At 51.2% G+C, this 23,609-nt stretch overlaps 1 protein-coding gene across 1 annotated transcript in view; it reads left to right on the top strand.

Moving 5' to 3' along the window:
* Nucleotides 1–23,205, top strand: part of OVOL2 (ovo like zinc finger 2) — a 31,061-nt gene extending 7,856 nt beyond the window's left edge. Inside the window, exons 3-4 of the mRNA XM_008256350.4 lie at nt 8,601–8,790; nt 22,739–23,205. Of these exons, the coding sequence (XP_008254572.2) occupies nt 8,601–8,790; nt 22,739–23,055 (507 nt within the window). The 3' untranslated portion in view covers nt 23,056–23,205. The remainder of the gene's footprint in view (nt 1–8,600; nt 8,791–22,738) is intronic.
* Nucleotides 23,206–23,609: the final 404 nt, after the last annotated feature.

The raw sequence follows: 23,609 nt of genomic DNA, 5'->3' as shown, positions 1-23,609 counted from the left end.
GTGAGACAGATGATGAAGTTCACTCTCCCTGCTCCCCTACATCATGTGCCCAGACCCAGATACCTGCCCTGAGAGAACGGTAGGTTTACAAACAACAGACCACATTCCCAGTGTCAGTGTGGGCACCTGTAAGTAGTGTGGGCACAGATAGCTTCCATCTCTTTGAGCCTCACTTTCTGCTTGGGAGTTGTAAAAGAATATACTCTTCCTGTTCTGCATGTGACAAGCTTCTCTGTTCTGCCATAGAGGGGAGATGTTAAGCCTAAGGAAATGTACACAGGATCAGGAGGTGAATCTGAATCCCAGGGAAACTGGGGAGATGTGCTTAACATTTTTTTAAAAGATTTATTTATTTATTTATTTGAGAGGTAGAGTTACAGACAGTGAGAGGGAGAGGCAGAGAGAAAGGTCTTCCATCCGCTGGTTCACTCCCCAAATGGCCATAATGGCCAGAGCTGAGCCAATCCAAAGCCACTTGCCAGGAGCTTCTTCCGGGTCTCTCACACAGGTGCAGGAACCCAAGTATTTGGGGCCATCCTCTACTGCTTTCCCAGGCCATCAGCAGAGAGTTGGATTGGAAGAGGAGCAGCTGGGACTTGAACTGGTGCCCATATGGGATGCCAGCTCTGCAGGTGGAGGCTTAACTTCTATGCCACAGCACTGGCCCCATCTTAGCATGTTTTTAAGCATTCAAGCGTATCAATGGGTAAATGGAAATCTTGTCCAAATGGCCACCAGAAGGTAGCATTGACCCAAGAGAACAGGAAATGGGACTATTGATTTATTATTTTTGTTTGAAAAGCAGAGATACAAGGATATCCCTTCCACTGGTTCATTTCTCCCCAAATGCCTGCACCCACTGGGGCTGGGCCAGGCTGAAGCCAGGAGAGAGGAGTTCAATTCTGGTCTCCACATAGTTGGCATGGACCCAACTACCTGGTGCCTCCCAGGGTGCACATTAGCAGGAAGCAGGGTTCAGGAGTGGAGTAGGGACTTGAACCCTGGCCCTCCAATGTGGATTGCTGGCCTCCCCAGCTGGCCCCGAGGTTTGATAATTGGATGAAGTTGGCTGGTGGCAGCATCAACAGAGAATGAAGGGTTGTTCTTTGTTTCTTTGGAAGTCGCACAGGTAGATGACCACAGCCGGCTCTGAAGCTGGTCAAAGAGCCAGCCGAGGTCCCCGCCTCCCCGGGTCTTGCCGAAGTTCTCAGCAGCCCTGATACAATGCCCGGTTTGTTTGTGCTGCAGAGGCCTGTTTTTTAGAACTTCAGAGTAATTTTGCATGATTTTAAAAATGAAAGCTGAGACCCTACAGAAAGCAGGGCAGTGAGCAGAAAAGCATCGAGTTGGGGGCTTGAAGAACCACTTCCCGCCCTGAAATCATTCCAGACGGGCATCACTTACCACTCACTCTGGTAGTTTGCCCACTTCACGGGAAGCATTTTTGCAAATGTGTTCATGTGGGATTAAGAAGGGTGAGACTATTAAGCTTTCTCAGGAGGTAGCCTGGTGTAAATGCCACCAGGCGGGTCTGGAGCAGTCTCCCATCATTAAATCCATTAATGTTTTCTGTATGAAAACACATGGATGGTGACACTAAATGAGATAAAGCCTGTGCAGATTTTCACATCAGCTCAGGTCAGATTCCACAGCCAGGGAAGAGAGGAGAGGATGTTGGCTTCAGAGCTTTTTTTTGGGGGGTTGCAGGGTTGTAGATGAGGGTCTGGGAGGGGAGCTTGTGGCCCACCCTGAACATCAGTTCCCTTTTTCTTCCATCAGAGGAAAAAGCAAAATGAGAAATGAGGGCTTTTGACCAATTTTTATTTAGGATTACAGATTTTTGGAGCTGGTCTCACTGTGATAGATCTTACTAAGCACCAGGTTCTTTTTAAGTAATTTTCTTCTTTAATTCCTTAATTTATTTTCAGGAGGCAGATATCATTTTTGTCAACATTTTTTTAAAAAAGATTTATTTATTTACTTGAAAGTCAGAGTTACACAGAGAGAAAAGGAGAGAGAGAGAGAGGTCTTCTATCCACTGGTTCGTTCTCCAGTTGGCCGCAATGGCAAGAGCTGTGCTGATCCTAAGCCAGGAGCTTCTCCCGGGTCTCCCATGCAGGTGCAGGGGCCCAAGCACTTGGGCCATCTTCTACTGCTATCCCAGGCCATATCAGAGAGCTGGATTGGAAGTGGAGCAGCTGGGGCTTGAACTGGTGCCCATATGGGATGCCGGCACTACAGGAGGAGGCTTTACCTGCTAAGCCTCAGCACTGGCCCCTTGTCTACATTTTAAGGTGATGAAATTAAGGCTTGGAGAGATTTGTTAGCTCATCTACATCCCACAGACTCTGCTCTTAGCTTTTTGGATTACTGAAGAGATAGATCGCGAATATGGTTTTATTCTTTTTTTACATGTGAGGATGCTAAATGATACCACACATCATATGACTAGCTAGGTCTAGGTTTTCATTCAACCCTTGAGCATTTCTTGTCTCTCCATTCCATAGTCATTCTTTAACTGACATGCCTAAGATGTAACTATTAGCGGCAGGTGTTAATTTGCTACTTGGAATGCCCACATCCCATGTCAGAGGGTCTCAGTGGTGTCCCAGCTACTGAACTTTTATTCCAGCTTCCTGTTAATGCACACCCTGGGAGGCAGCAGATGATGGCTCAGGTTGGATCTCTGCCACCATGTGAGGGACCCAGATGGAGTTCCAGCCAGGCTCCTAGGTTTGGCCCGGCCTTGGCTAATGTGGACATTTGGGGAATGGACAGGCAGATAGAAGACCTGTCTTGCTGCATCTTTCTGCCTTTCCAATAAAAATGGAAATCAAATAAATAAATGAAAGAAAGAACATGTAATTATGGGAACACTTGAAAACAGTTCATGGAAAATGGAATTTAAAGATGAGTTTATTTTAGTACAAAAAAAAAAGTTTTAAAAATATTTATTTATTTGAAAGGCAGAGTTACAGAGAGGCAGAGAGAGAAAGAGAGGTCTTCCATCCACTGGTTCACTTCCCAATTGGCTGCAATGGCCAGAGCTGCGCCAATCTGAAGCCAGGAGCCAGGAGCTTCTTCCGGGTCTCCCACGTGGGTGCAGGGGCCCAAGGACTTGGGCCATCTTCTACTGCTTTCCCGGGCCATAGCAGGGAGCTGGATCAGAAGTGGAGCAGCCGAGACTCGAGACAGGGGCTATATGGGATGCCTGCACTGCAGGAGGTGGCTTGACCTGCCTACACTATAGCACTGGCCCTGAAATATATTTTGAAATCCATGCAAACTTTCTTCAGAAAGTTCATGCAAAATACATATTATGAAAAAACTATGCGTGGATTTCAGGATTTTTTTTTAGCACCAAAATAAACTTATCTTTGAATTCCATTTCTCCTGGAACATTTGAGGTAGTCTTGTTGGTTTGGTCTGGTGTTTGTGGGGTGAAGTACAAGATTAAGAGAGGTTCACGCTGCTTTGAGCTTTTAGGAGGCAGAGGATTAGATGCAAACCTGTGTGAACGTATTGTTAAGTGGCCCAGGGAGCAGACGTGGAGACTGAGGAGGGGAACAGGTCCCCTGGCCCATGGGACGTCATTCCAGAACCAGCTGTGTTGTCTGGATCACGCAGACCCTGCTGGGAGAGGACTCTTAGAAGTGGGGCAGAGCTGGTGTCCTGGAGAGAGTGGACCATGACCCTCATTGTTCCAGTTCTTCTGATCTTAGTAGCTGGATCGCATCTTCTACTTCCGTGGGATCCTGAGTTGCGACTCTTGCCTGGGATGGACATCCGCGAGGACCCACCCCCCTGGCTGGCAGTTGGTCCCTGGACTCTCCTGCCTCTTACCTTTATCTGGCTGTTTTGATTGTATGAGGGAACTCCACAAAGTTCATGGGAAATGGAATTAAAAGATAACCTTGTTTTGATGCATAAAACATTGAAATCCATGTAGTTTTTTCATAATATGCATTTTGCATGAAATTTTTGAAGACCGCTGCTATGGTTATACCATTCTTTAACAAGTCTTATTGATGGACATATAGTTAGCTTTCAGTCTTGCTATTAAAGACTAAATTTCTTTTTTCTTTTTTAAAGATTTATTCAGTTGAAAGATGGAGTGACAGGGGAAAGAGAAAGATCTTCCATCTTCTGGTTCACTCCCCAAATGGCCACAACAGCTGAGGCTGCACCAAAGACCAAATTTCAAAGCACAGGACATGTGAAATAAACTTTCTGGCATAAATTTCATGTTCATCCTACAAATACTCCTTCCTTTCTGAGAAGGAAAATAGTCTGGCAGAAGCTGGCTTTCTCACATCAACTTCCAACTAGGCTGTCTTGAGGCTTGGGGGCTAACTTGCTCACCTCTGGCACCTGGATGGGTGGCAGCACCTCTGGGTGTGTTCCCTCGGTGAGCCGCTTTGTGGTCACTCAGTTTTCCTTGCTGTGAAATGCAGATGCATGTGAAGATGGGAAAGGGAAAAACTGCCTTCGCTGAGGGGGTATTTGGAGAGTTTCTATTTTTGCTCCAAGAAAACCTGAGGAAGACCCCTTACCCCTTGGAAATGAGCCCCCCCCCCAGCCCCAGCCCCTTCCCCCTACTCCCAGTTCCCCCTGGTTTATTTTTATTTATTTATTTTTTTTATTTTATTTTATTTTTTTTTGACAGGCAGAGTGGACAGTGAGAGAGACAGAGAGAAAGGTCTTCCTTTGCCGTTGGTTCACCCTCCAATGGCCGCCGCGGCCGGCGCGCTGCGGCCGGCGCACCGCGCTGATCCGATGGCAGGAGCCAGGAGCCAGGTGCTTTTCCTGGTCTCCCATGGGGTGCAGGGCCCAAGCACCTGGGCCATCCTCCACTGCACTCCCTGGCCACAGCAGAGGGCTGGCCTGGAAGAGGGGCAACCGGGACAGAATCCAGCGCCCCGACCGGGACTAGAACCCGGTGTGCCGGCGCCGCTAGGCGGAGGATTAGCCTAGTGAGCCGCGGCGCCGGCCTTCCCCCTGGTTTAAAAAGCTTTCTCTGTCTCAGTTTGGTGATTTGCTGGCCTCTCCTGTGCGCTCATCTCGCTTCCCTGTGTCTTTCAAGGTTTCGCTCCTTTCATTCTGGACTGTAGTAGTTTTCCCATATTACAGGTAGAGCATTTTAAACAGAAATTTACCAAAAAGATGAAATGAAATGAGAGTTCAGGTTGGAGTTGTGACTGGCAAGACTTTCCAAAGACGGTTCTAGCTTTCCACACATTTTCCAATATTTCTTTATTTATATGAAAGACAGAATGACACAGGAGAAAAGAGACAGAGATCCTCCATCCGCTGGTTCACTCCCCAAATGTCTGCAACAGTCAGGGCTGGGCCAGGCTGAACCAAGCGTGTCAAACTCCATCCAGGTCCCTCACATGGGTGGCCAAGGCCCAAGCATGTGGGTCATCTTCTGCTGCTTTCCCAGGTGCATTAGCAGGCGGCTGGATTGGAAGTGGAGCAGTAGAAGTCAAACCCCATCTCTGATACAGGATGCAGGCGTCTTAAGCATTGACTTAACCAACCCCATTCCCACACATTTTGAATTGGAATGGCCAGGGTTGACTGTGCTCTATTTCATTAGTCCCTCACAACCTCTCAGATGACCTCTGCCTTGTGTAGACGTGACCTTGAGAAGCTCAGAGTTTCTAGTGGGCCAGAAGTGGTCTTCTCCTCGCTTCCAAGGGAGGCGATGTACAGAGTGAGGACTGCATGTCCAGGAGGAGACCAGGACCTGTGCTGGTGACAGGAAAGCCCTGGGTACAACTGGGCCTTCCTTTCTGCCCCTTGAGGCAGCAGTAGTTGTGGGATGTGAGGAGTTGGGGTCCTGGATGGCCACTCGATTGGGTCATCAAACTCGACTCCGATGTCTGTCCTCCTTGGACTTCCAAGGACTCCCTTCGCCCTCTGGATGTATCCCAGCTCCAGTGGGGTCCGTGGTGGACCCCTGGGGGAACCCTGCCCTTTTCTGCTATCACTGTTTACTCCATTAACTGCTCTCCCGGGCTAGGCCAGGCACCCTAAACCACACACAGTTCCCATCATCCCCTTGGAATGTGGGGGTTGGTGCCACTCCAAGATGTCCATTGTGTCGCAGCCTTGTCTGATGTCATTGACCCGTAGGCCTGTCTGCCTGCTTGACTGGCAGCCCTTGGGGATGAGCTGTCTCAGTGACTGTTTGCAGCTCTGAGCCCAGGGCTTGTGACCAGTCAGGCCCTGGTTAGCGTCAGCTGGGACAGATCGAGCCCCCAGCAGATGCGAGTGAACTAAAGGAGAAAGACGACTGAAAAGCCCTGGTCCACGGTCTGAGGCCTCCCATCAGTCTCCTTGCACCCTGCCACCTGCTCCCTGTGGCTTGCCAACACTTCCTGACTGTGCACCGGCCTTGGGCTAGGCTTGGGGCAGAGACGAGGGGCGGCAGGAATGTGAGTGAGCACTTGCTAACTGTCCTGAAGACGGAGATGAGAATACCAGATGCACTCTGCAAAAATGTGTGAGCACTATAAACCCTCTGGAATGAGATGGAATGAGGAACACTCAGCCTTACGGAGCTGCAGGTTCTGCATCTGAGAATCCAACTAACCACCCATCAAAAGCATTAGGGAGAAAAAGTATATCTGTACCGAATGCATACAAAGTTGTGGGTTTTTTTTGTGTGTGTGTGTGTGTTTTTTTAAGATTTATTGTATTTATTTGAAAGACAGAGTTACGGGGAGGAAGGGAGACAGACAGAGAGAGGTCTTCCATCTGCTGATTCACTCCCCAAATGGCTGTAACAGCTGGGGGTGGGCCAGGCTGAAGCCAAGAGCCTGGAGCTTCATCTGGGTTTCCCACGTGAGTGGCAGGGGTCCAAGCACTTGGGCCATCTTCTACTGCTTTCCCAGGTGCATTAGCAGGGAGCTGGATGGGAAATGGAGCAGCCTGGACTCTATCCAGCATCCATTTGGGATGCTGGTGCTGCAGGAGGTGGCTTAAGCTGCTATACCACAACACGGGCCCCAGCATACAAAGTTTTATCTTGTCATTACAAGTGTACAGTCTTTCAACTATTTGCATCTCATTAACAGTATATTAGGTTTTGTGAGTAATCTGGAGATGATGTAAAGTACACGGGAGGATTTTTTTTTTTTAAGATTTATTTACTTATTTGAGAGGCAGAGTTATAGACACACACACACACACAGAGAGAGAGAGAGAGAGAGATCGGTCTTTCATGTGCAGGCTCACTCCCCAGATGGCCACAATGGCCGGAGCTGAGCCTATCTGAAGTCAGGAGCCAGGAGCTTCACCCAGGTCTCCCACACAGGTGCAGGAGCCCAAGGACTTGGGCTGTCTTCCACTGCTTTCCCAGGCCATGAGCAGAGAGCTGGATCGGAAGTGGAGCAGCCAGAACATGAACTGGCGCCCATATGGGATGCTGGCGCCACAGGCATAGGCTTAACCTTCTATGCCACAGCGCCAGCCTCTGTGGGAGGATTTGTGTAGACTTTATGCACATAATATCCTATTTTATATTAGGGACTTGAACATCCCTGTGAAATTCGGCATCCCTGGGGAGAGGGAGTGATCCTTGACCCAGTCCTCCACGGGTACGATGGGGGAACTGTATGGAACTCTGGGCGGATTAGTGTTCTGGCCTCTCTTCATTGTTGTGTACAGCAACACCTGGGCACTGGTTATAAATGTAGCACCTCGGACCCCACCAGACCTCCTGAATCAGAGCGTGTATTTTAGCAAGACCTCCCCTGCAGAATGCAAGGGCCCCTGGAGCCTGGGAGGTGCCAGTCCACAGTGGACTGGGCTTGGGCTGCAGTGTGCAGGGAAGGCTGCCTCAGGGAGGGAGCAGTCATGGGGCTCGGGTTGGGCTAGACTCTCGGGAGGGGCTGGGACCCCGGTGCTTCTCCACATGGCCTGTGGCTCTCCTCTGGCTGTCTTAGACTTCCTCACAACATGGTAGCCCCGGACTTCTTACACAGCAGCCGCTGATTACAAGAGGGAGGAAGTGGAAGCCACCTGGAACTGGCACAGCATGGCTGCACCCCATTGGTCCAAGCGGCTGTAGCTCAGATGCAAGGGGAGGAGAATTAGACTCCATCTCTTGATGGGTGGAGAGGCGTGCGGGTACCAGGGGAAGGAATGGACTGGGCTCTCTTGGGAGCATCTACAGAAGGCTGCACGAGCTCACGAGGACCTCATGAGAACCCAGGCTCCTTCCTTCTGCCCCTCCACCCTCAGCCCTTGCTTCCTGCCACCTCCTGGTCTAAGGTGGCTGTTGGGGCTCTAGCCAGTAGGAACCGTCCCTCCGGGCAGGCAGCCTCACGGCCATGCTCCTTGTAAAGCTGCTCAGTAAGACAGCATCCAGGTTAGAAGTCAGAGGTCTGTTCTCAAGAAGGGAGAAGGCATATGGTGGCACCTGCCAGTCATTCTTTCCCCTTCCCCAAAGCCAAAACCTGTTTTGGGATTTTAAGGGAGCAGAAACCACAGCCAGGCCAAAGGTGGAGAACACGGGGAGGTGGGCCCCTGAGGAAGCCCCCCCTGGGACGCGCGCACCTGCTCGGCACCCCTCACGGCCTCTCTGCTCCCAGTTCACCACAGGCACGTGCGACGACTCGGTGGTCCACAGCTGTGACTTGTGCGGCAAGAGCTTCCGCCTGCAGCGCATGCTCAACCGCCACCTCAAGTGCCACAACCAGGTGAAGCGGCACCTGTGCACCTTCTGCGGCAAGGGCTTCAACGACACCTTCGACCTGAAGCGGCACGTGCGCACGCACACAGGTGAGGCAGGCAGGCACCAAACGGGGAGCGTGGGGCCGAGTTGTTTCTCTGGACGGATCACGGGCTGGGGCACTTGGGCTGAGCTGTGTCAGCTGAGGCCAGGCAAGACGCCTCTCCTAGCCTCGGTTGGCCCCTGTTAAAATGGGGATAATGGAGTAAGTGCTGGTGATGTGCAAGGTAAATCACTGGAGGATTAGAACGTGTGACGCAAGTGCTGGGGTGGGGGTGGGGGTGGGATGGGCAGGTCGCAGCGCTGCTGGAATGTGGCTCCAGTGCCAGGAGCTCACGTTCCTTCCTGGGAAGTAAGCCTGCTCCGTAACCTCATGTCTCTAGGGAAGGAAATGCACCCCACACCCCCAGAGCTCCCTGGCCTTCTCCTTGAACCTGCAGGCAAGCATCTCCCGCCTTCCTCAGTTTGTTCCAGGCAGCTCTGGGGGTGCCCTTCTGGCCTCTCCTAACCCGTGATTGCACCCACAGCCTCATCAGTTTGGTCTCAGTGTCCAGGCTGGCCTGCTTTGTTGAGGCCCAGGGGTGTACCCCTCTGCGGAGTGGTCCCTTGGGGAGAATCCTAAGGGTGCCATTTCCTGCCCAAATCCCCAACTCTGGGCAGAACAAAATCCTGGGTCCCATCTTCAAATCCCCATTGTGCGCCTCCAATCATTTCAGCCTGTCTTAACCCTTTCAGTGCCAGTCTTCCTTGAGGCAGCCTCGTAGAATTCTCCTTGGGGAGCCCCCCACAATCCCTACAGCCCTTTCAGAGTTTGGGGTTTCCCTTGTATTTGGGTGGGAAACAGCCAACCCCCGGCCCTTCTTAGACCCTCGGGATTTCGCTGTCTTTTCTTTTTAAAGATTTATTTATTTATTTGAAAGTCAGAGTTACACAGAGAGAGGAGAGGCAGAGAGAGAGAGGTCTTCCATCCGCTGGTTCACTCCCCAATTGGCTGCAATAGCCAGAGCTGTGCCAGGAACCAGGAGCTTCTTCCAGGTCTCCCATGCAGATGCAGGGGCCCAAGGACTTGGACCATCCTCCGCTGCTATCCCAGGCCATAGCAGAGAGCCGGATTGGAAGTGGAGCAGCTGGGACTAGAACTGGTGCCCATATGGGATGCCAGTGCTTCAGGGCGTTAACCCATTGTGCCACAGCACCTGCCCCCTTCGCTGTTTTTGCTGGTTCTTATCCTGCTCCCTTATTCTTAGAGCCCCTGCTGCTAGCTGCCCCTGACCTGGGAGGACTGTCACTCACCTTACAGAGTGGACACGTGTGCTGCAAGGTGGCTGTGTTTTCCATTTAAGCGTAGCACACATCCAGGAAAGGGCACATGTCATTAAGTGCCACCATCAGTGAATTTTGGAATTTTTACAAAGCAAACCCAGGCAGCTCACATGCACACCAAGAATCAGGGCATTCCCGGCCTGCAGAGGTCACTACTTCCTTCTCCCCATGGCGAACCACTGTCCTGATCTCTTAGAGCACAAATTAGTGTTGCCTGTTTTTGAACTCAATAGAAATAGAGCGCTATGGTATGTCCTCTACTGGATCTCACCAAGACTTCTCTTTTTCTTTAAGTTTTATTTATTCTGTTTGAAAGGCTGGAGACAGATGGAGAGAAGTCTTCCATCCACTGGTTCACTCCCCAATGCCTGCAACAGCCGGGAGCCAGGAACTCTGTCTGGGCCTCCCCCATGGGTGGTGGGAACCCAAGTAGTGGAGCCATCATCTGCTGCCTGCCGTAGTGTGCATTAGCAGGGAGCTATGTCAGAAGCAGAGGCAGGACCCGATCCCAGGCAGTCTGATATGGGAGATGGGCGTCCCAAGCAGCAGCTTAGCCCACTGCACCACAGTGCCCATCCCAGAGGCTGCTCTTTTGAATCTTTGTACCGGTTGACCAGTGGAAGTTTAACCTCTGGGAGGCCAGGCTGACCATTAGCTTGGGGTAGGAAGGATGCTTAGGGAGTGGTGGTAATGGGGTATCCCCAGGGCAGTAAATGGTCCCGTAGGTGGTGGTAGGGGTCTGGTAGGGTAATGGGGGATCTTTCAGGTTGTGCAGAGACCCCAGGCTATTGATACTGATAGACCTACAGACAACTGACCCTAGGCGCAACCAGGGGCACTCAGTAAATCATTTGTCTTTGGCTGCCCTGGGAGGTTTTCTCTGCTCTAGCTATGTCTGGGGATGCACTTGAGGCAATGGCCTGGCTGGGTGGACTCTGACCTTGGCCTCTAGGACACTGTGAAGGGAGATCAGAGGCTTAGCTGCCAGGTTTGCCTCCTGCACACTGACCTGATGCCCCATTGACCACTAGGGCCTCCTGATCCTTGGAAGAGTTTGTGAGTTAACTCAGTCACTTGATCGTAGCGACTAAGTTAGTTGCCTGCAAGACTTTGATTAGCTTTTCATCTTAAATTTTTTTTCTTTTTTAAAGATTTACTTATTTATTTGAAAGGCAGAGTAGTAACTGAGAGAAGAGAGAAAGAATGAGAGAGAGGTCTTCCATCCACTGGTTCACTCCTCAAATGGCCTTAATGGCCCAAGCTGTCTTAAAGTCTTAAAGTCAGGAGCCAAGAGCTTCTTCTGGTCTCCCATGTGGATGCCGGGGCCCAAGAACTTGGATCATCTTCCTCTGCTTTCCCAGGCCATTAGCAGGGAGCTGAATCAGAAGTGGAGCAGCTGGGACTCGAACTGGTGCCCCTATGGGGTGCCAGCACAGCAGGCGTGTCAAATCCTGTTTTATGTTAAGGACTTGAGCACCCCTGCAGAGTTTGGCATCCTTGGTGGGGGGGATCCTAGAACCAATCCTAAATGGGTACCGAGGGAGAACTGTACCAAACTCTGAGGAGGCTGGCACTCTGGCCTCGCTTCTCCAGCATGGTGCACGACACCTCCTGGGCACCACAGTGCTGGCCCCATAATTTTGATTCGTAAAGTGATTAATAGATCAAATTATGGAAACTTCTTGGGCATATTTTCCCTGCCCTGACTTATTTTCTGGTGGAAATGTGCCAGAAGGAAGAGACCAGGGCTTACGGACAGATTAGCAGGTGGCAAACAGCAGGTGCTGGGAGCTAGAGGAACTGGCCAGCGCCGTCATCTCCTGAGCTTTGAACAAACAGGGGCAAAGAGCAGAAATCAGGGGTTCTCAGACTTTTAGTTCACGGAACCAGCATCAACCAAAAGGCCTCAGCAGAGTTCGATGGGAACCTGGTGTTTTGCCTTTGATAAGCTGAGTATGTTGCAGGTTTGCTGTGGGCTCTTCTAAGCTGGTGTGGGAGTTATGTCAGAAACAATGATCCAGACACTTACTTAACTCCAACAGAGCAGATAGCAGTGGTGAGGTGTGAGTGCTTTCGGTCCAGTTAGAAGAGGCCTTGCCAGTGTCAGAGACCTGCCTGGGATGGTAGTGCCCTGCTCGGAGGAGTGTAGCTGCAGTACTGAGGACAGTGGCACAGACGGCAGGCTTAATCCGCCTCCCTTTTGTATCTCTTCCTACCCCTGTATCTACTGAAGGGACAAGGTCTCTAAGCAAAGACTGTAAGCACAAGGAAACTGGAACCTGAAACTGTCTTCCATCAACACCCAAATGGGTGAAAGGAAAAAATTAGGATTTCTTCCTTTGGACATAACTTCATCAAAACAGGATAAATCAGAGCTGTGTGTGTGTGTGTGTGTGTGTGTGTGTGTGTGTGTCTGAGAGAGAGAGAGAGAGAGAGGGAGGGAGAGGTAGTCTGTTGATGTCCAATTGAAGATTGGAAGAGAGGAATCAACCAGTGCACAAAAAAAACCCTAGCATTTTGTGAGCACACATCAGCAAACAATGGCTGTTTTCAGTCCAAGTTGATTGAGGGCTCCTAGGAGAAACCCATAAGGGAGCGAGGGAAGCCAGCAGAGGAGTGGTCTCTGGGCCTCATCCTGGGACACCTGGGAGTGTGACCGGCACCCAGAGTTGTCCTGTGGACCTCCAGGCCAATGGGCTCCTTTCCCTGCCCATTTGAGCCAGACACTGGCTGAGGGCCACAGCTTTCTTGGGCTAGGACAGGCCTGCTCACCTGGGCGTGCCGGAAGTCAGGCTTGGTGTCCATTTGTTGAAGTGGCAGCTAGGAGCCGTTGGCTGGCAGCACGCCTGACGACGAGGGACCAGTGCTAACCAGAAGAGGGGGTGGTGGTCTTGGTGGGAAACCAGCGGCATCCACGACACGCATCATGGAGGGTGTTGCCCTGTTCAGTGGGCAGGACACTGAGGTCAGAACCATGGCTGTTGGGTTCAGTTCACAGCTTCGCAGCTCATGGAAACATCATGAGTCCGTTTATAGACTGCACTTTGGGGTTTATTTCTGTATGTTGGGTTAAACCAGCTGGGATGCTTCCTAAGAACGGCTGTGTGTTAAGGAGATGGGTTGGGGGTGGTGGCGGCGGCAGCGTTGGCAGGGACATCGGGATTGTAGTAACCCCTTGCTTGCCTGTGCTGGACTCTGCAGTGAGCGTCCCCACACCTTGACCGGCTCTCTGAGGTGTCAGCCACAGGCCGGGAGCTCACCTCCAGGGGGCCTGACTCTGGGCTGGCTCATTCTGTGAGTACTGCATTTCTGGAAGTGCCTCTTTCATTCATAAAATGACTGCTTACTCTGTAAACTATGGAAAAAGCTATGGAGAAGAAAGTGTAAGCCATGCAGATGGGGGCGGGGTTCACAGGCCGTGTGGCCCGAGGAGATAGGAAACTCAGTGGAGGGGGAAGCCCAGTCCTGTTCCCAGGTCACTGGGGTGTGGCCCCTCCCCTTGCCTTATCTACCATCAAGGCTGCATTGAGAGGGATGAGAAGGCAAACAAATCCCATCTAGATTAAAAAAAGAAGCAACAATGGTGTCTTTGTTTGAGCCCGAGGGGAAGGATGACTGGATTGGGAAAAATGCAGGTTGTGAGAAGTTTGGAGTGGAGCAGATGCAGCCGAGAGAAAGAAGTGACCCCTGCACGGTGGAGTGCCGTCTTGCGAAATTGCCCTGGCCACTTATCAAGCTGTCTCTCCCCTGCTGGTTTACGTTTTATTTTTGAAATGAAAGGCAGAGTGACAGAGAGAGAGAGAGAGAATTTTCCACCCACCTATTCACTCCCCAATTGACCACAAAACCAAGGGCTGGGCCAGGCACCATCCTGGTCTCCTACATGGGTGGCAAGGACCCAAAAACTTGGGCCATCTTCTGCTGCCTTCTCAGGAGTATCAGCAGGGAGCTGGCTTGGAAGCAGAGCAGCCAGGACTCAAAACAGCGCCCCCAGTATGGGGTGACTGCTGCACCACAAGCTAAAAAAAAAAAAAAAAAAAAAAAATTGTGCATATGGGGGGAAATGGTAGAGGGGGAAAAAAACAAACTAGCTCTCCACCCACCTGCCAAGCCCCAACTCCACTCCTGAAAGTGAACTACCACTTGGGTTTTTTTTCTACAAGTTTTTAGTACACTTAACTCTTGGTGTCCTATGTCTCTTAGAGCTTGTAACAGCTGTCAGAGTATTTCTTTACAAAGTCATGACACCATGTCCAACATGGAGGCACCATCCTGTTCCCAAGTGATGACGCTAGTTTGCATTTTCAGGGCTTCTGTCTTTTTTTTTTTTTTTTTATGTTGAACAATACCGCCATGAATATTCTAGTATTGCCAGGACCTCCTCTGCATATGTATCCTCTGCATACCTGTAGAATGATTTCCCAAAGGTGGAACTGCTAGAACAAAACACAGGAACAATGTGAATTTTTTTTAATGGGTGTCACCAAACTACATTTCCAGCAAGTTGCTCCAAATGTCCATTCCCTTGAGGAGGCCCTGTAAAAACTGCCCTCTGAAATTCACATTCAGATAAAGCCCAATAAAGGAGCCTTGAACTAAGGCAAGGGAAGCAGGCAGAAAGTTCCAGTGACAAAGAATTGGAAGCTGTGTGATAAGCAGCTCGATTTGGTATTTAGGAAAAGAGCATTTGAAAAGGAGAAATCTGGGGCCGGCGCTGTGGTGTAGGAGCTTAAGCATCCACCTGTGGCACCGGCATTCCAAATAGGTGCCGGTTCAAGTCCCAGCTGCTCCTCTTCCAGTCCAGCTCTCTGCTATGGCCTTGGAAAGCAGTAGAAGATGGCCTAAGTGCTTGGGCCCCTGTACCCACGTGGGAGACCCAGAAGAAGCTCCTGGCTTCAGATCTATCCAGCTCTGGCTGTTGAGGTCATTCAGGGAGAGAAACAGTGGATGGAAGACTTTTTTCTCTGTCTATAACTCTGCCTCTCAAATAAATAAATAAATGTTGAAAAGAGAGAAGAGAAGAGAAGAGAAGAGAAAGAAGAGAAGAGAAGAGAAGAGAAGAGAAGAGAAGAGAAGAGATCTTTTCTAATAACTGAACAAGTAATATTATTTGGGCCAGGGAATACAGGTGTGTGGTGCAGCAGCCAAGAAGGCAGGCACTAGAGCAGGAAGTCCCACCTCTCCACCTGCACTCAGTGACCACATTTTAAAGCACTATCTTTTTTATACTTACAAAAATGCATGCAGATACAAAAGCATACATATGGAGATGATTTAAAGACAAATATGGGGCGGCTGCTATTGTATCAGAGCACCACGTCGAGTCTCTGCTGCTCCGCTTCTGATCCAGCTCCCTGCTGATGCACCTGGGAAGGCAGCAGAAGATGGCCCAAGTGCCTGGGCCCCTGCCATCCGTGTGGGAGACCTGGATGGAGCTCCTGGCTCCTAGCTTTGGCTGTTGCATTTGGGAAATGAACTAGCAGATGGAGGATCTCTCTCTCTCTCTCTCTCTCTCTCCCCCCTTCTGGTGCTCTGCCTTTAAATAAGTAAATAAATCTTTAAATGTTTTTAAAAAAATACAAATAAGAAATGCCCATGAACCCACCAGGTGGCTTTTGCATACGGCATATTTACATTATATTGAGCCGCATCTCATTGCTTGGTCCTTTTTTTAAAAAAAAAATATTTATTTATTTAATTTGAAAAGCAGAGTTACAGAGAGAGAGGTCTTCCATCCAATGGTCTCCCCCATCACCCCTCCCCAAATGGCTGTAACAACTGGAGCTGGGCTGATCCAAAGCCAGGAACTTCTTCCTGGTCTCCCACGTGCAGGGGCTCAAGCACTTGGGCCATTCTCTGCTGCTTTCCCAGGTGGGTTAGCAGGGAACTGGATCAGAAGTGGAGCAGCCGGGTCTCGAACCAGCGCCCATATGGAATACCAGCGTTGCAGGTGAAGGCTTTACCCTCAGTGCCACAGCACTGGCCCCTGCTGGGTCCTGTGGAGATGAAGTCTTGGTTAATCCTCACTGTAGCCCTGTGAGGGAGTCTGGAGGTAATCCCCATTTCCCAGATGGGGATACTGAGCAATCTGACTACAGACTCAGTTAATGAGTAGCCGATTGCAGTGTCTGGCTTTTCCGTGGCCTTGGACTCCAGTGCTTAAGTCATTGTCAGTAGGCTAATGACGTCTGGTGCATAGGTTGCAATTTTCAGTTCCCACATCGCACTGTAGACAGGGACAAGATTAGCCTTTGCTCTGAGCACTAAATTGATTGAAGCCCAAATGTTGGGGTGCGGCGGGAGTGAGGGGTGAGTGCAGAGGGGAAGCAGAAATCAGAGATGCCCTGACCGCCCCTTTCTGCGGCTGTGCCTGCAAGTCCTCCAGCTGGGTGGGGTTCTACTTCTCTCTGTAACTCTGTCTTTCCAGCCAGGCAGGGACGCCAGCCACTCCCGGGGAAAGCCTTTTAGCAGTCATGCCCACTCTTCATCATCCTCATGACGCAGGGCGCTGAAATCGTCCAGGCCTTGTTGGGTGCTGGCCCATGGGGCAGGGTGTGTTGAACACAGACAGGAAGGCGACGTGACCTCATGCACACTGGGCATAACGCAGCACAGCCAACCTCTCCCCAGGGGCAGATCACTGATCACCTGGGAGGTGGGGCCTCCGGGAGCAGGTTGGGAACACCCGTTTCCTGCGTCCAGGTCAGAGGCTGGTGTCCACATGCTGCCTTCCACCTGCACTAGCAGGTGGTTTCCAGCAACTTGAACGGAGCAACTGGTCTCTGGGTGCATTTCTGTTTGGATGAACCCTCGGCTTCAAATTGGGTTTGCTGCCTAGGATGGTGGGAGCCACCTACCAGCTGCCGTATCTGCCCCCAAGGACCCAGGGAAACACAAGGGCCCAAGCACTTGAGCCATCTTCCGCTGCCTTCCCAGGCACATGAGCGGGGAGCTGGATCAGAAGTGGAGCAGCCAGGACTCGGACCGGCGCCCATATGGGATGTCGGTGTCTCAGGCAGCAGCTTAACCTGCTGTGCACCGACGCGGAGGATTCTGAAGGAGTTCCTGTGGCTCTGGCACTTGTTCTAGGCTGAGTGAAATGTCCCGTAGGCCTGCGTTGTGCTTGGTTAGGCTGTGGTGGCGTGTCTCCAGGACTGTGACCCTACACAGTTTTACTCCAGTGAGTGTTGTGGGACATTGTATCTGTCTCTGGACGTGGACTAGAAGGAGAATGAAAAAGATTTGAATTATTGAGGTGGTGGTGGGATGAGGGCAGGAGAGGGTTTTTCATTCTCTATTTTTGACTTTTGTAATCTGTGCAGTTAAACAGGAAACTCATGCGCACTAGTGGCCATCTTGGAATGGGGCCTTTAACCTTGAAGAGCCATGGGGCATGGCCGCCCTGAGATAGCTAAGGGGCTGTCCTGGAGGCTGAACTGACACAGCGGTGGCCTCTGGCACTCAGGGACTGGTCTTGACAGCAGCACGCTCCGCGTCACTTGAGAACTTAGAACCTGAAGTTCCCAGCTCCACCCCAGAAGCTGGAGCACCAGGGCTGGCGCCCAGGGGCCTGTGTTTTGCAAGCCTTGCCGCTGACTCATGCTCCAGCCTGAGAACCTCCGTTCTCACATCTGCGTTCAGTAGGGGGCCTGGGCTTCTGCACTCCAGCGTGCTCCCAGGCGTGGTGGTCGTCGCTGGTCACGAACCACACATGAGTCAACCCACTGTACGCAACACTGTAATGGGACATGAGCTATGGTTCCTTGGCCTCTATGGTTCTTTTACAAATTATTTATTTGTTTAATATGAAAGGCAGAGAGACAGAGAGCTCCCATCTGCTGTTCATTCCTCAAATGTACAGCACAGCCAAGGCTGGGCCAGGCTGGAGCTAGGAGCCCAGAACTCAGTCTGGGTCTCCCACGCAAGTGGCAGGGACCCATGTACTAGAGGCATCGCCTGCCGGCTCCCAGGGTGCACCTTGGTCAGAAGCTGGAATGGAGAGTGGAGCTCAGACTCGAACCCAGGAACTCTGGTATGAGATGCGGGATTCCTTTTTGGTTGTTTGTTTGTTTGTTTGTTTGTTTTTTGACAGGCAGAGTGGATAGTGAGAGAGAGAGACAGAGAGAAAGGTCTTCCTTTTCTGTTGGTTCACCCCCCAGTGGCCACTGTGGCTGGCACACCGCACTGATCCGAAGCCAGGAGCCAGGTGCTTCTCCTGGTCTCCCATGGGGTGCAGGACCAAGGACTTGGGCCATCCTCCACTGCACTCCCGGGCCACAGCAGAGAGCTGGACTGGACGAGGAGCAACCGGGACTAGAACCTGGGGTGCCAGTGCCGCAGGCGGAGGATTAGCCTAGTGAGCTGTGGCGCCAGCCGAGATGCGGGATTCCTAAGCAGTGGCTCCCCTGCTGCACCAAATGCCACCTCGCCAAGGCCTTTAAAGTAAGGGATCTGGGTATGGCACCAGAGTGCTGTTACAAGGAAGGAAATTGAACTGTAAGCACCAACAAGGAAAATTCCCCAGAAGAACCCGCAAGGGCAAAAGGAGACTGAAAATCTCTTTTGATAAATTTGCTTCCATTAGAGCTAGGGGTACTAGAATCATGATAAATTCTGGCTTGGGTATTAATAAAATATTTGTTCATTTTAAGATGTGAGTTTAATACACTAGCTTTTTTTTTTTTTTTTCAAAAAAAATTTTTTAAGATTTATTTATTTATTTGAAAGGCAGAGCTACAGAGAGGCAGAGGCGAGAGACAGAGAGAGGTCTTCCATTCACCTGTCCACTCCCCAGATGGCCGCAACGGCCGGAGCCGAGCTGATCTGAAGCCGGGAGCCAGGAGCTTCTTCCAGGTCTCCCATGTGGGTGCAGGGTACAGGGGCCCAAGCACTTGGGCCATCCTCTACTGCTTTCCCAGGCCATAGCAGAGAGCTGATTAGAATAGGAGCAGCCAGGACCTGCGCCCATATGGGGTGCCGGCACTGCCAGTGGAGGTTTTACCTGCTACGCCACAGCGCCAGCCCCAATAAATACACTTTAAAATTAAATTCACAAGAACATCTACAGAGGATGCACATCCTCCTTTCACTGCCAGCCCCAGTGTGGCTTGACATGGCAGTCAGGGCCTGTCTTCATGTGAAATTTTGATAACTTATTCATCATGTATTTTTTAGTATTAATTTTTATTTAAAAAATACTGCCTTCAAGTATTGTTGAAGCTGATTAGTGACTCTTTTGTTCCCTAAGTGCCTTGCTCAGCTCACCCTAACGCCAGCCCTAGCATGTTCTAAAGAACAAGGGTCGGAGTTTGTAATCCCACTGCCCAGGGAGCCACAGCAATAGGAACATTACTACAGCTTGAGCAGCTCTAACATGAAATCCAAAATCTGAAATGATGCAGAATTTGGAACTTTTTTGAGTGCCAACGTCAGACCAAGTGGAAAATTCCATGGGATCTGCCGTCATATAACAGGCAGCAGTCAATGTGCAGGTGCACTGCCAATACTGTCAGAAGTCTCCTTTGGGCCATGTGTGGCTGAGCAAATATTCCACAGTCCGGAAAAATCCAAAAGCAGAAACACTTTTGGTTCCCAGCACTTGGGACTAGGGATGCTCGAGCTGTGCTGTGATCGCTGGCTGTGGTTTGAGATGACAAATAGCACGGGTGGGGACTCGGTGGCAGGCTGTAGGCTTACCCAGAGTCGATCTGCTCGGGAAAAGCTTTGTGTTTTGTTTCTTTTTAAATATTTATTTAATTGAGAGGCAGTTAGACAGAGAGAGAGAGAGAGACAAAGAGAAAGGTCTTCCATCTGCTGGTTCACTCCCCAAATGGCCACAATGGCCAGAGCTGGGCCAATCCAAAGCCAGGAGCCAGGAGTTTCTTCTGGGTCTCCCACGTGGGCGCAGGGGCCCAAGCACTTGGGCCATCTTCCACTGCTTTCCCAGGAGCATTAACAGAGAGCTGGATCGGAAGAGGAGCAGCAGGCACTCAGACCGGCCCCCATATGGGATGCCGGCCTGCAGATGGAGGCTTAACCTACTATAAGCTCCAGCGCCAGCCCCAGCTTCGTGTTTCTGTCTCAGGAAAGTATCCACGCAGGGGCCCATGTCAATGTGCATTTCTTGAGAATGAGAATGCTTCTTTCCTGCCCAGGGTAGCATCTCCTGGGGAAGGTGTTTTTTTGTTTGTTTGTTTGTTTGACAGGCAGAGTGGACAGTGAGAGAGAGAGACAGAGAGAAAAGTCTTCCTTTGCCGTTGGTTCACCCTCCAATGGCCGCCGCGGCCGGTGCACTGTGGCCGGTGCACCGCGCTGATCCGATGGCAGGAGCCAGGTGCTTATGCTGGTCTCCCATGGGGTGCAGGGCCCAAGTACTTGGGCCATCCTCTACTGCACTCCCTGGCCACAGCAGAGAGCTGGCCTGGAAGAGGGGCAACCAGGACAGAATCCAGCGCCCCGACCAGGACTAGAACCTGGTGTGCTGGCGCCACAAGGCGGAAGATTAGCCTAGTGAGCCGCAGCGCCGGCCTGGGGAAGGTTTTAAGCATTCTCCTGCTTGGGCCACACCCAGAGCAAGTGAATAGGTTTTTAAATCCATTTGCCTGTAGATAATTTGTAGACAACATTAAGAAATCACAAGGAACCACTGACAAGTTGAGACTAGGGGAGGGAAAGATACGTGGGATGAAAGAGTAATCTTTTAGTTTTGTATTTTCTAGTTTAATGTTGTTTTGTTCACCTTAAGCCTGGGGATATATGACTTGGATTTGAAGAATGACTTGCTTTTTTGAAAACAGAGGGAGATGAACATGCAGCTCCCTGGCTGCAGCCCGGATGCCTGGGATCCCTGCAGCAGGTGCAGGGCTGTGAGGGGCTTTGGGATTCCTCTTGGTGGCCCCTGCCGTGGGCCCCCCGCTCTACACCCGCCCCCCAAGTGCGATCTTCACCTTTTCCCAGGATTCCAGGCCATATTAAGTCAGGCCTCCCGATGGGTGGCTCATCATTTGGTTTATTTCCCTGTACCATTTAGGACGGCGTTCTGCTCTCAGCAGATGCTCCAGACACGTGCCTGATGTGCTCAGCCAGAATCTCTTGACGCCTGCCCGCGTGGTTGCCTCTGTCACAGGTCACCTTGGCCTCCTCCTTCGATGCTCAGCCCCTTGACAGGCTGTGGGCCTGAGGGGAAGCCTTAGCCAGGAGCTGGCCCTGAGCTGGCCATGGTCTGAGGTCTCTGTCCTGCCACTAACATACATACCTGACTCAGGCCCAGCCCGATCCGACTCTAAACCACCACAATCAGGGACTCCCAAAAGCCAGCTCCAACACTAGACTGCCCAGGGCCATTTGCTGCAGGTATGCCTTCTGGCTCCCTCCCGCTGGATCTGTCTTAGGAGAAATGAGGCTGTTCGTGAGCTTTGCATCTCTGCAACTGAATAAGCACCTGACACAGCTACAAATGCGGGAAAGGGTTATTTAGGCTCAGGATTTTGGAGGGCCGTGGTTCAAGACTGGGCAGCCCATTGGTGGGCGTGCGAGGAGGACAGAAGATGGTGGAGCAGGTGTAGAGGAATCACGTGGTGAGCCGGGAAGCAGAGAGGCAGGGTCTGGGCTGCCACCCGGACACCCGACCAAGCCTCCGCTGTTAATCTATAACCACTGGCATCAATCCATTAACCACTCACCTCAGACTTTTGGGTCCAGGCCTTTAACACACGGGCTTTGGGGAGGGCTGTTACCCAAACCACAACAGCGAGTTAGGATTTTTAAAAACCATCTAGGTGATGCAGAGGCTCTGGAAAGCACCTAAAACCCTGGGCAAGGTCATTTAACCAGTGTGTTACATAAACTCACACTGCGCGTAACTGACGACGGGAACCGGAGCGACTGTGCCTTGACCGGGCTGAGTTCCTGGCGTATCCTGTGCACGTGAACTCTCGTGCAGAAGGTGAACCCCGCTAATGCCAGGTGGTGGTGGACAAAGGGCCCGGTCCCTTACGGGCAGGGCAGCTTGGAGGTGTGTCCTCCCTTGTCTCCCAGGTTGGCCTTTGGGAGGGGACCCTGTCTTGGTAACTCACCTATAACTCATTTGTCTCACTTCTTTACATTTCCTCTCTCTGGATCTCTTTCTTGGAAAACTCAAACTAAATAACATTAAAGACCCAGTTGGCTTGGCCCACTATAAAATGAGAAACTTAAAGCAGTGGAGGGGGCCGGCACCAGCATCCCCTATAGGTGCCAGTTCAAGTCTCTGCTGCTCCACTTCTGATCCAACGCTCTGCTGTGGCCTGGGAGAGCAGTGGAAGATGGCCCAAGTCTTTGGGCCCTTGCACTTATGTGGGAGACTCAGAGGAAGCTCCTGGCTCCTGGCTTCGGATTGGCGCAGCTCCAGCCGTTGCAGCCATTTGGAGAGTGAACCAGCGGATGAAAGACCTCTCTCTCTTTCTGCCTCTCTGTAACTCTGCCTCTCAAATAAATAAATAACTTTTTTTTTAAAGCAGCAGAGTGGGAAGAACAGAATTCTTGCTCAGGGTCAGGTGGAGTCTTTCTGTTGTGCCGTTTGCTCCCTCCCTTGCCACCAATCCTTGGTCACACCGATGCTTCCTAGCTGCTTCATCGGTGAGAGCCTCTGACTCAGCCGTGACCAGTGAGTGACGTCTCTGTCCCTTGTCCTTGCAGGCATCCGTCCCTACAAATGCGACGTCTGCAACAAGGCTTTCACCCAGCGCTGCTCCCTGGAGTCCCACCTGAAGAAGATCCATGGGGTGCAGCAGCAGTACGCCTACAAGCAGCGCCGCGACAAGCTCTACGTGTGTGAGGACTGTGGCTACACGGGGCCCACCCAGGAGGACCTGTACCTGCACGTGAACAGTGCCCACCCGGGCAGTGCATTCCTCAAAAAGACATCCAAAAAACTGGCGGCCCTTCTGCAGAGCAAGCTGACAGCCACACACCAGGAGAGCATCCATCTGAGCGAGGAGGAGGAGAGGAAGTGAGGAGGAAGGCGAGGGGAGCCAAGACTGTGGCACTGCTAGACTTTGGGTTCTGCGGGGCCCCGCCGCACTGGCTCTCTTCAGTGCCAGGCGTTCAGCTCACCTGTCTGTCCTCTGGGGAGGGGAGCATCAGGATCCGTCCCAAGGCTGGGAGTTAGCGTAGTGACACCAGGCCCCACGGCACAAGTTCTGTTGAACACAGCTGTGTGCAGCTGAGTCTGATGTCTGTATTCCTGCTGGCCGAGGCCACCACGCAGGATTTTTGTTGTGTGTGGGTTTTTTTTTTTTTATGTTTGTTTTTTTAAAGACTCTCACACATGGATGGAGAGGCATTCCTAGAGAGACGATTACTTTATGGTGCCTTGAAATAAAAGTGCTTCCACTTGATGTGCTACTCAAGCAAGGAAATGCATTTTATTATGCTGAGTTTACAGAAATTATTTTAATAAATGAAATGTTCTTGTGAAACTTCTCTTTAAACACACACTGGTTGTTTATTAGCAATAGCTGTCTATTTGGGGTATTTGACCTCAGGGTATTTGGGGGGCGGTTGGGTA

Source organism: Oryctolagus cuniculus, chromosome 11 (genome assembly GCF_964237555.1).
Source record: "Oryctolagus cuniculus chromosome 11, mOryCun1.1, whole genome shotgun sequence".
NCBI classification, from domain to species: Eukaryota; Metazoa; Chordata; class Mammalia; order Lagomorpha; family Leporidae; genus Oryctolagus; species Oryctolagus cuniculus.
Note: the sequence above shows the minus strand (reverse complement) of the source record. Positions and strands in the feature narration are given on the sequence as shown.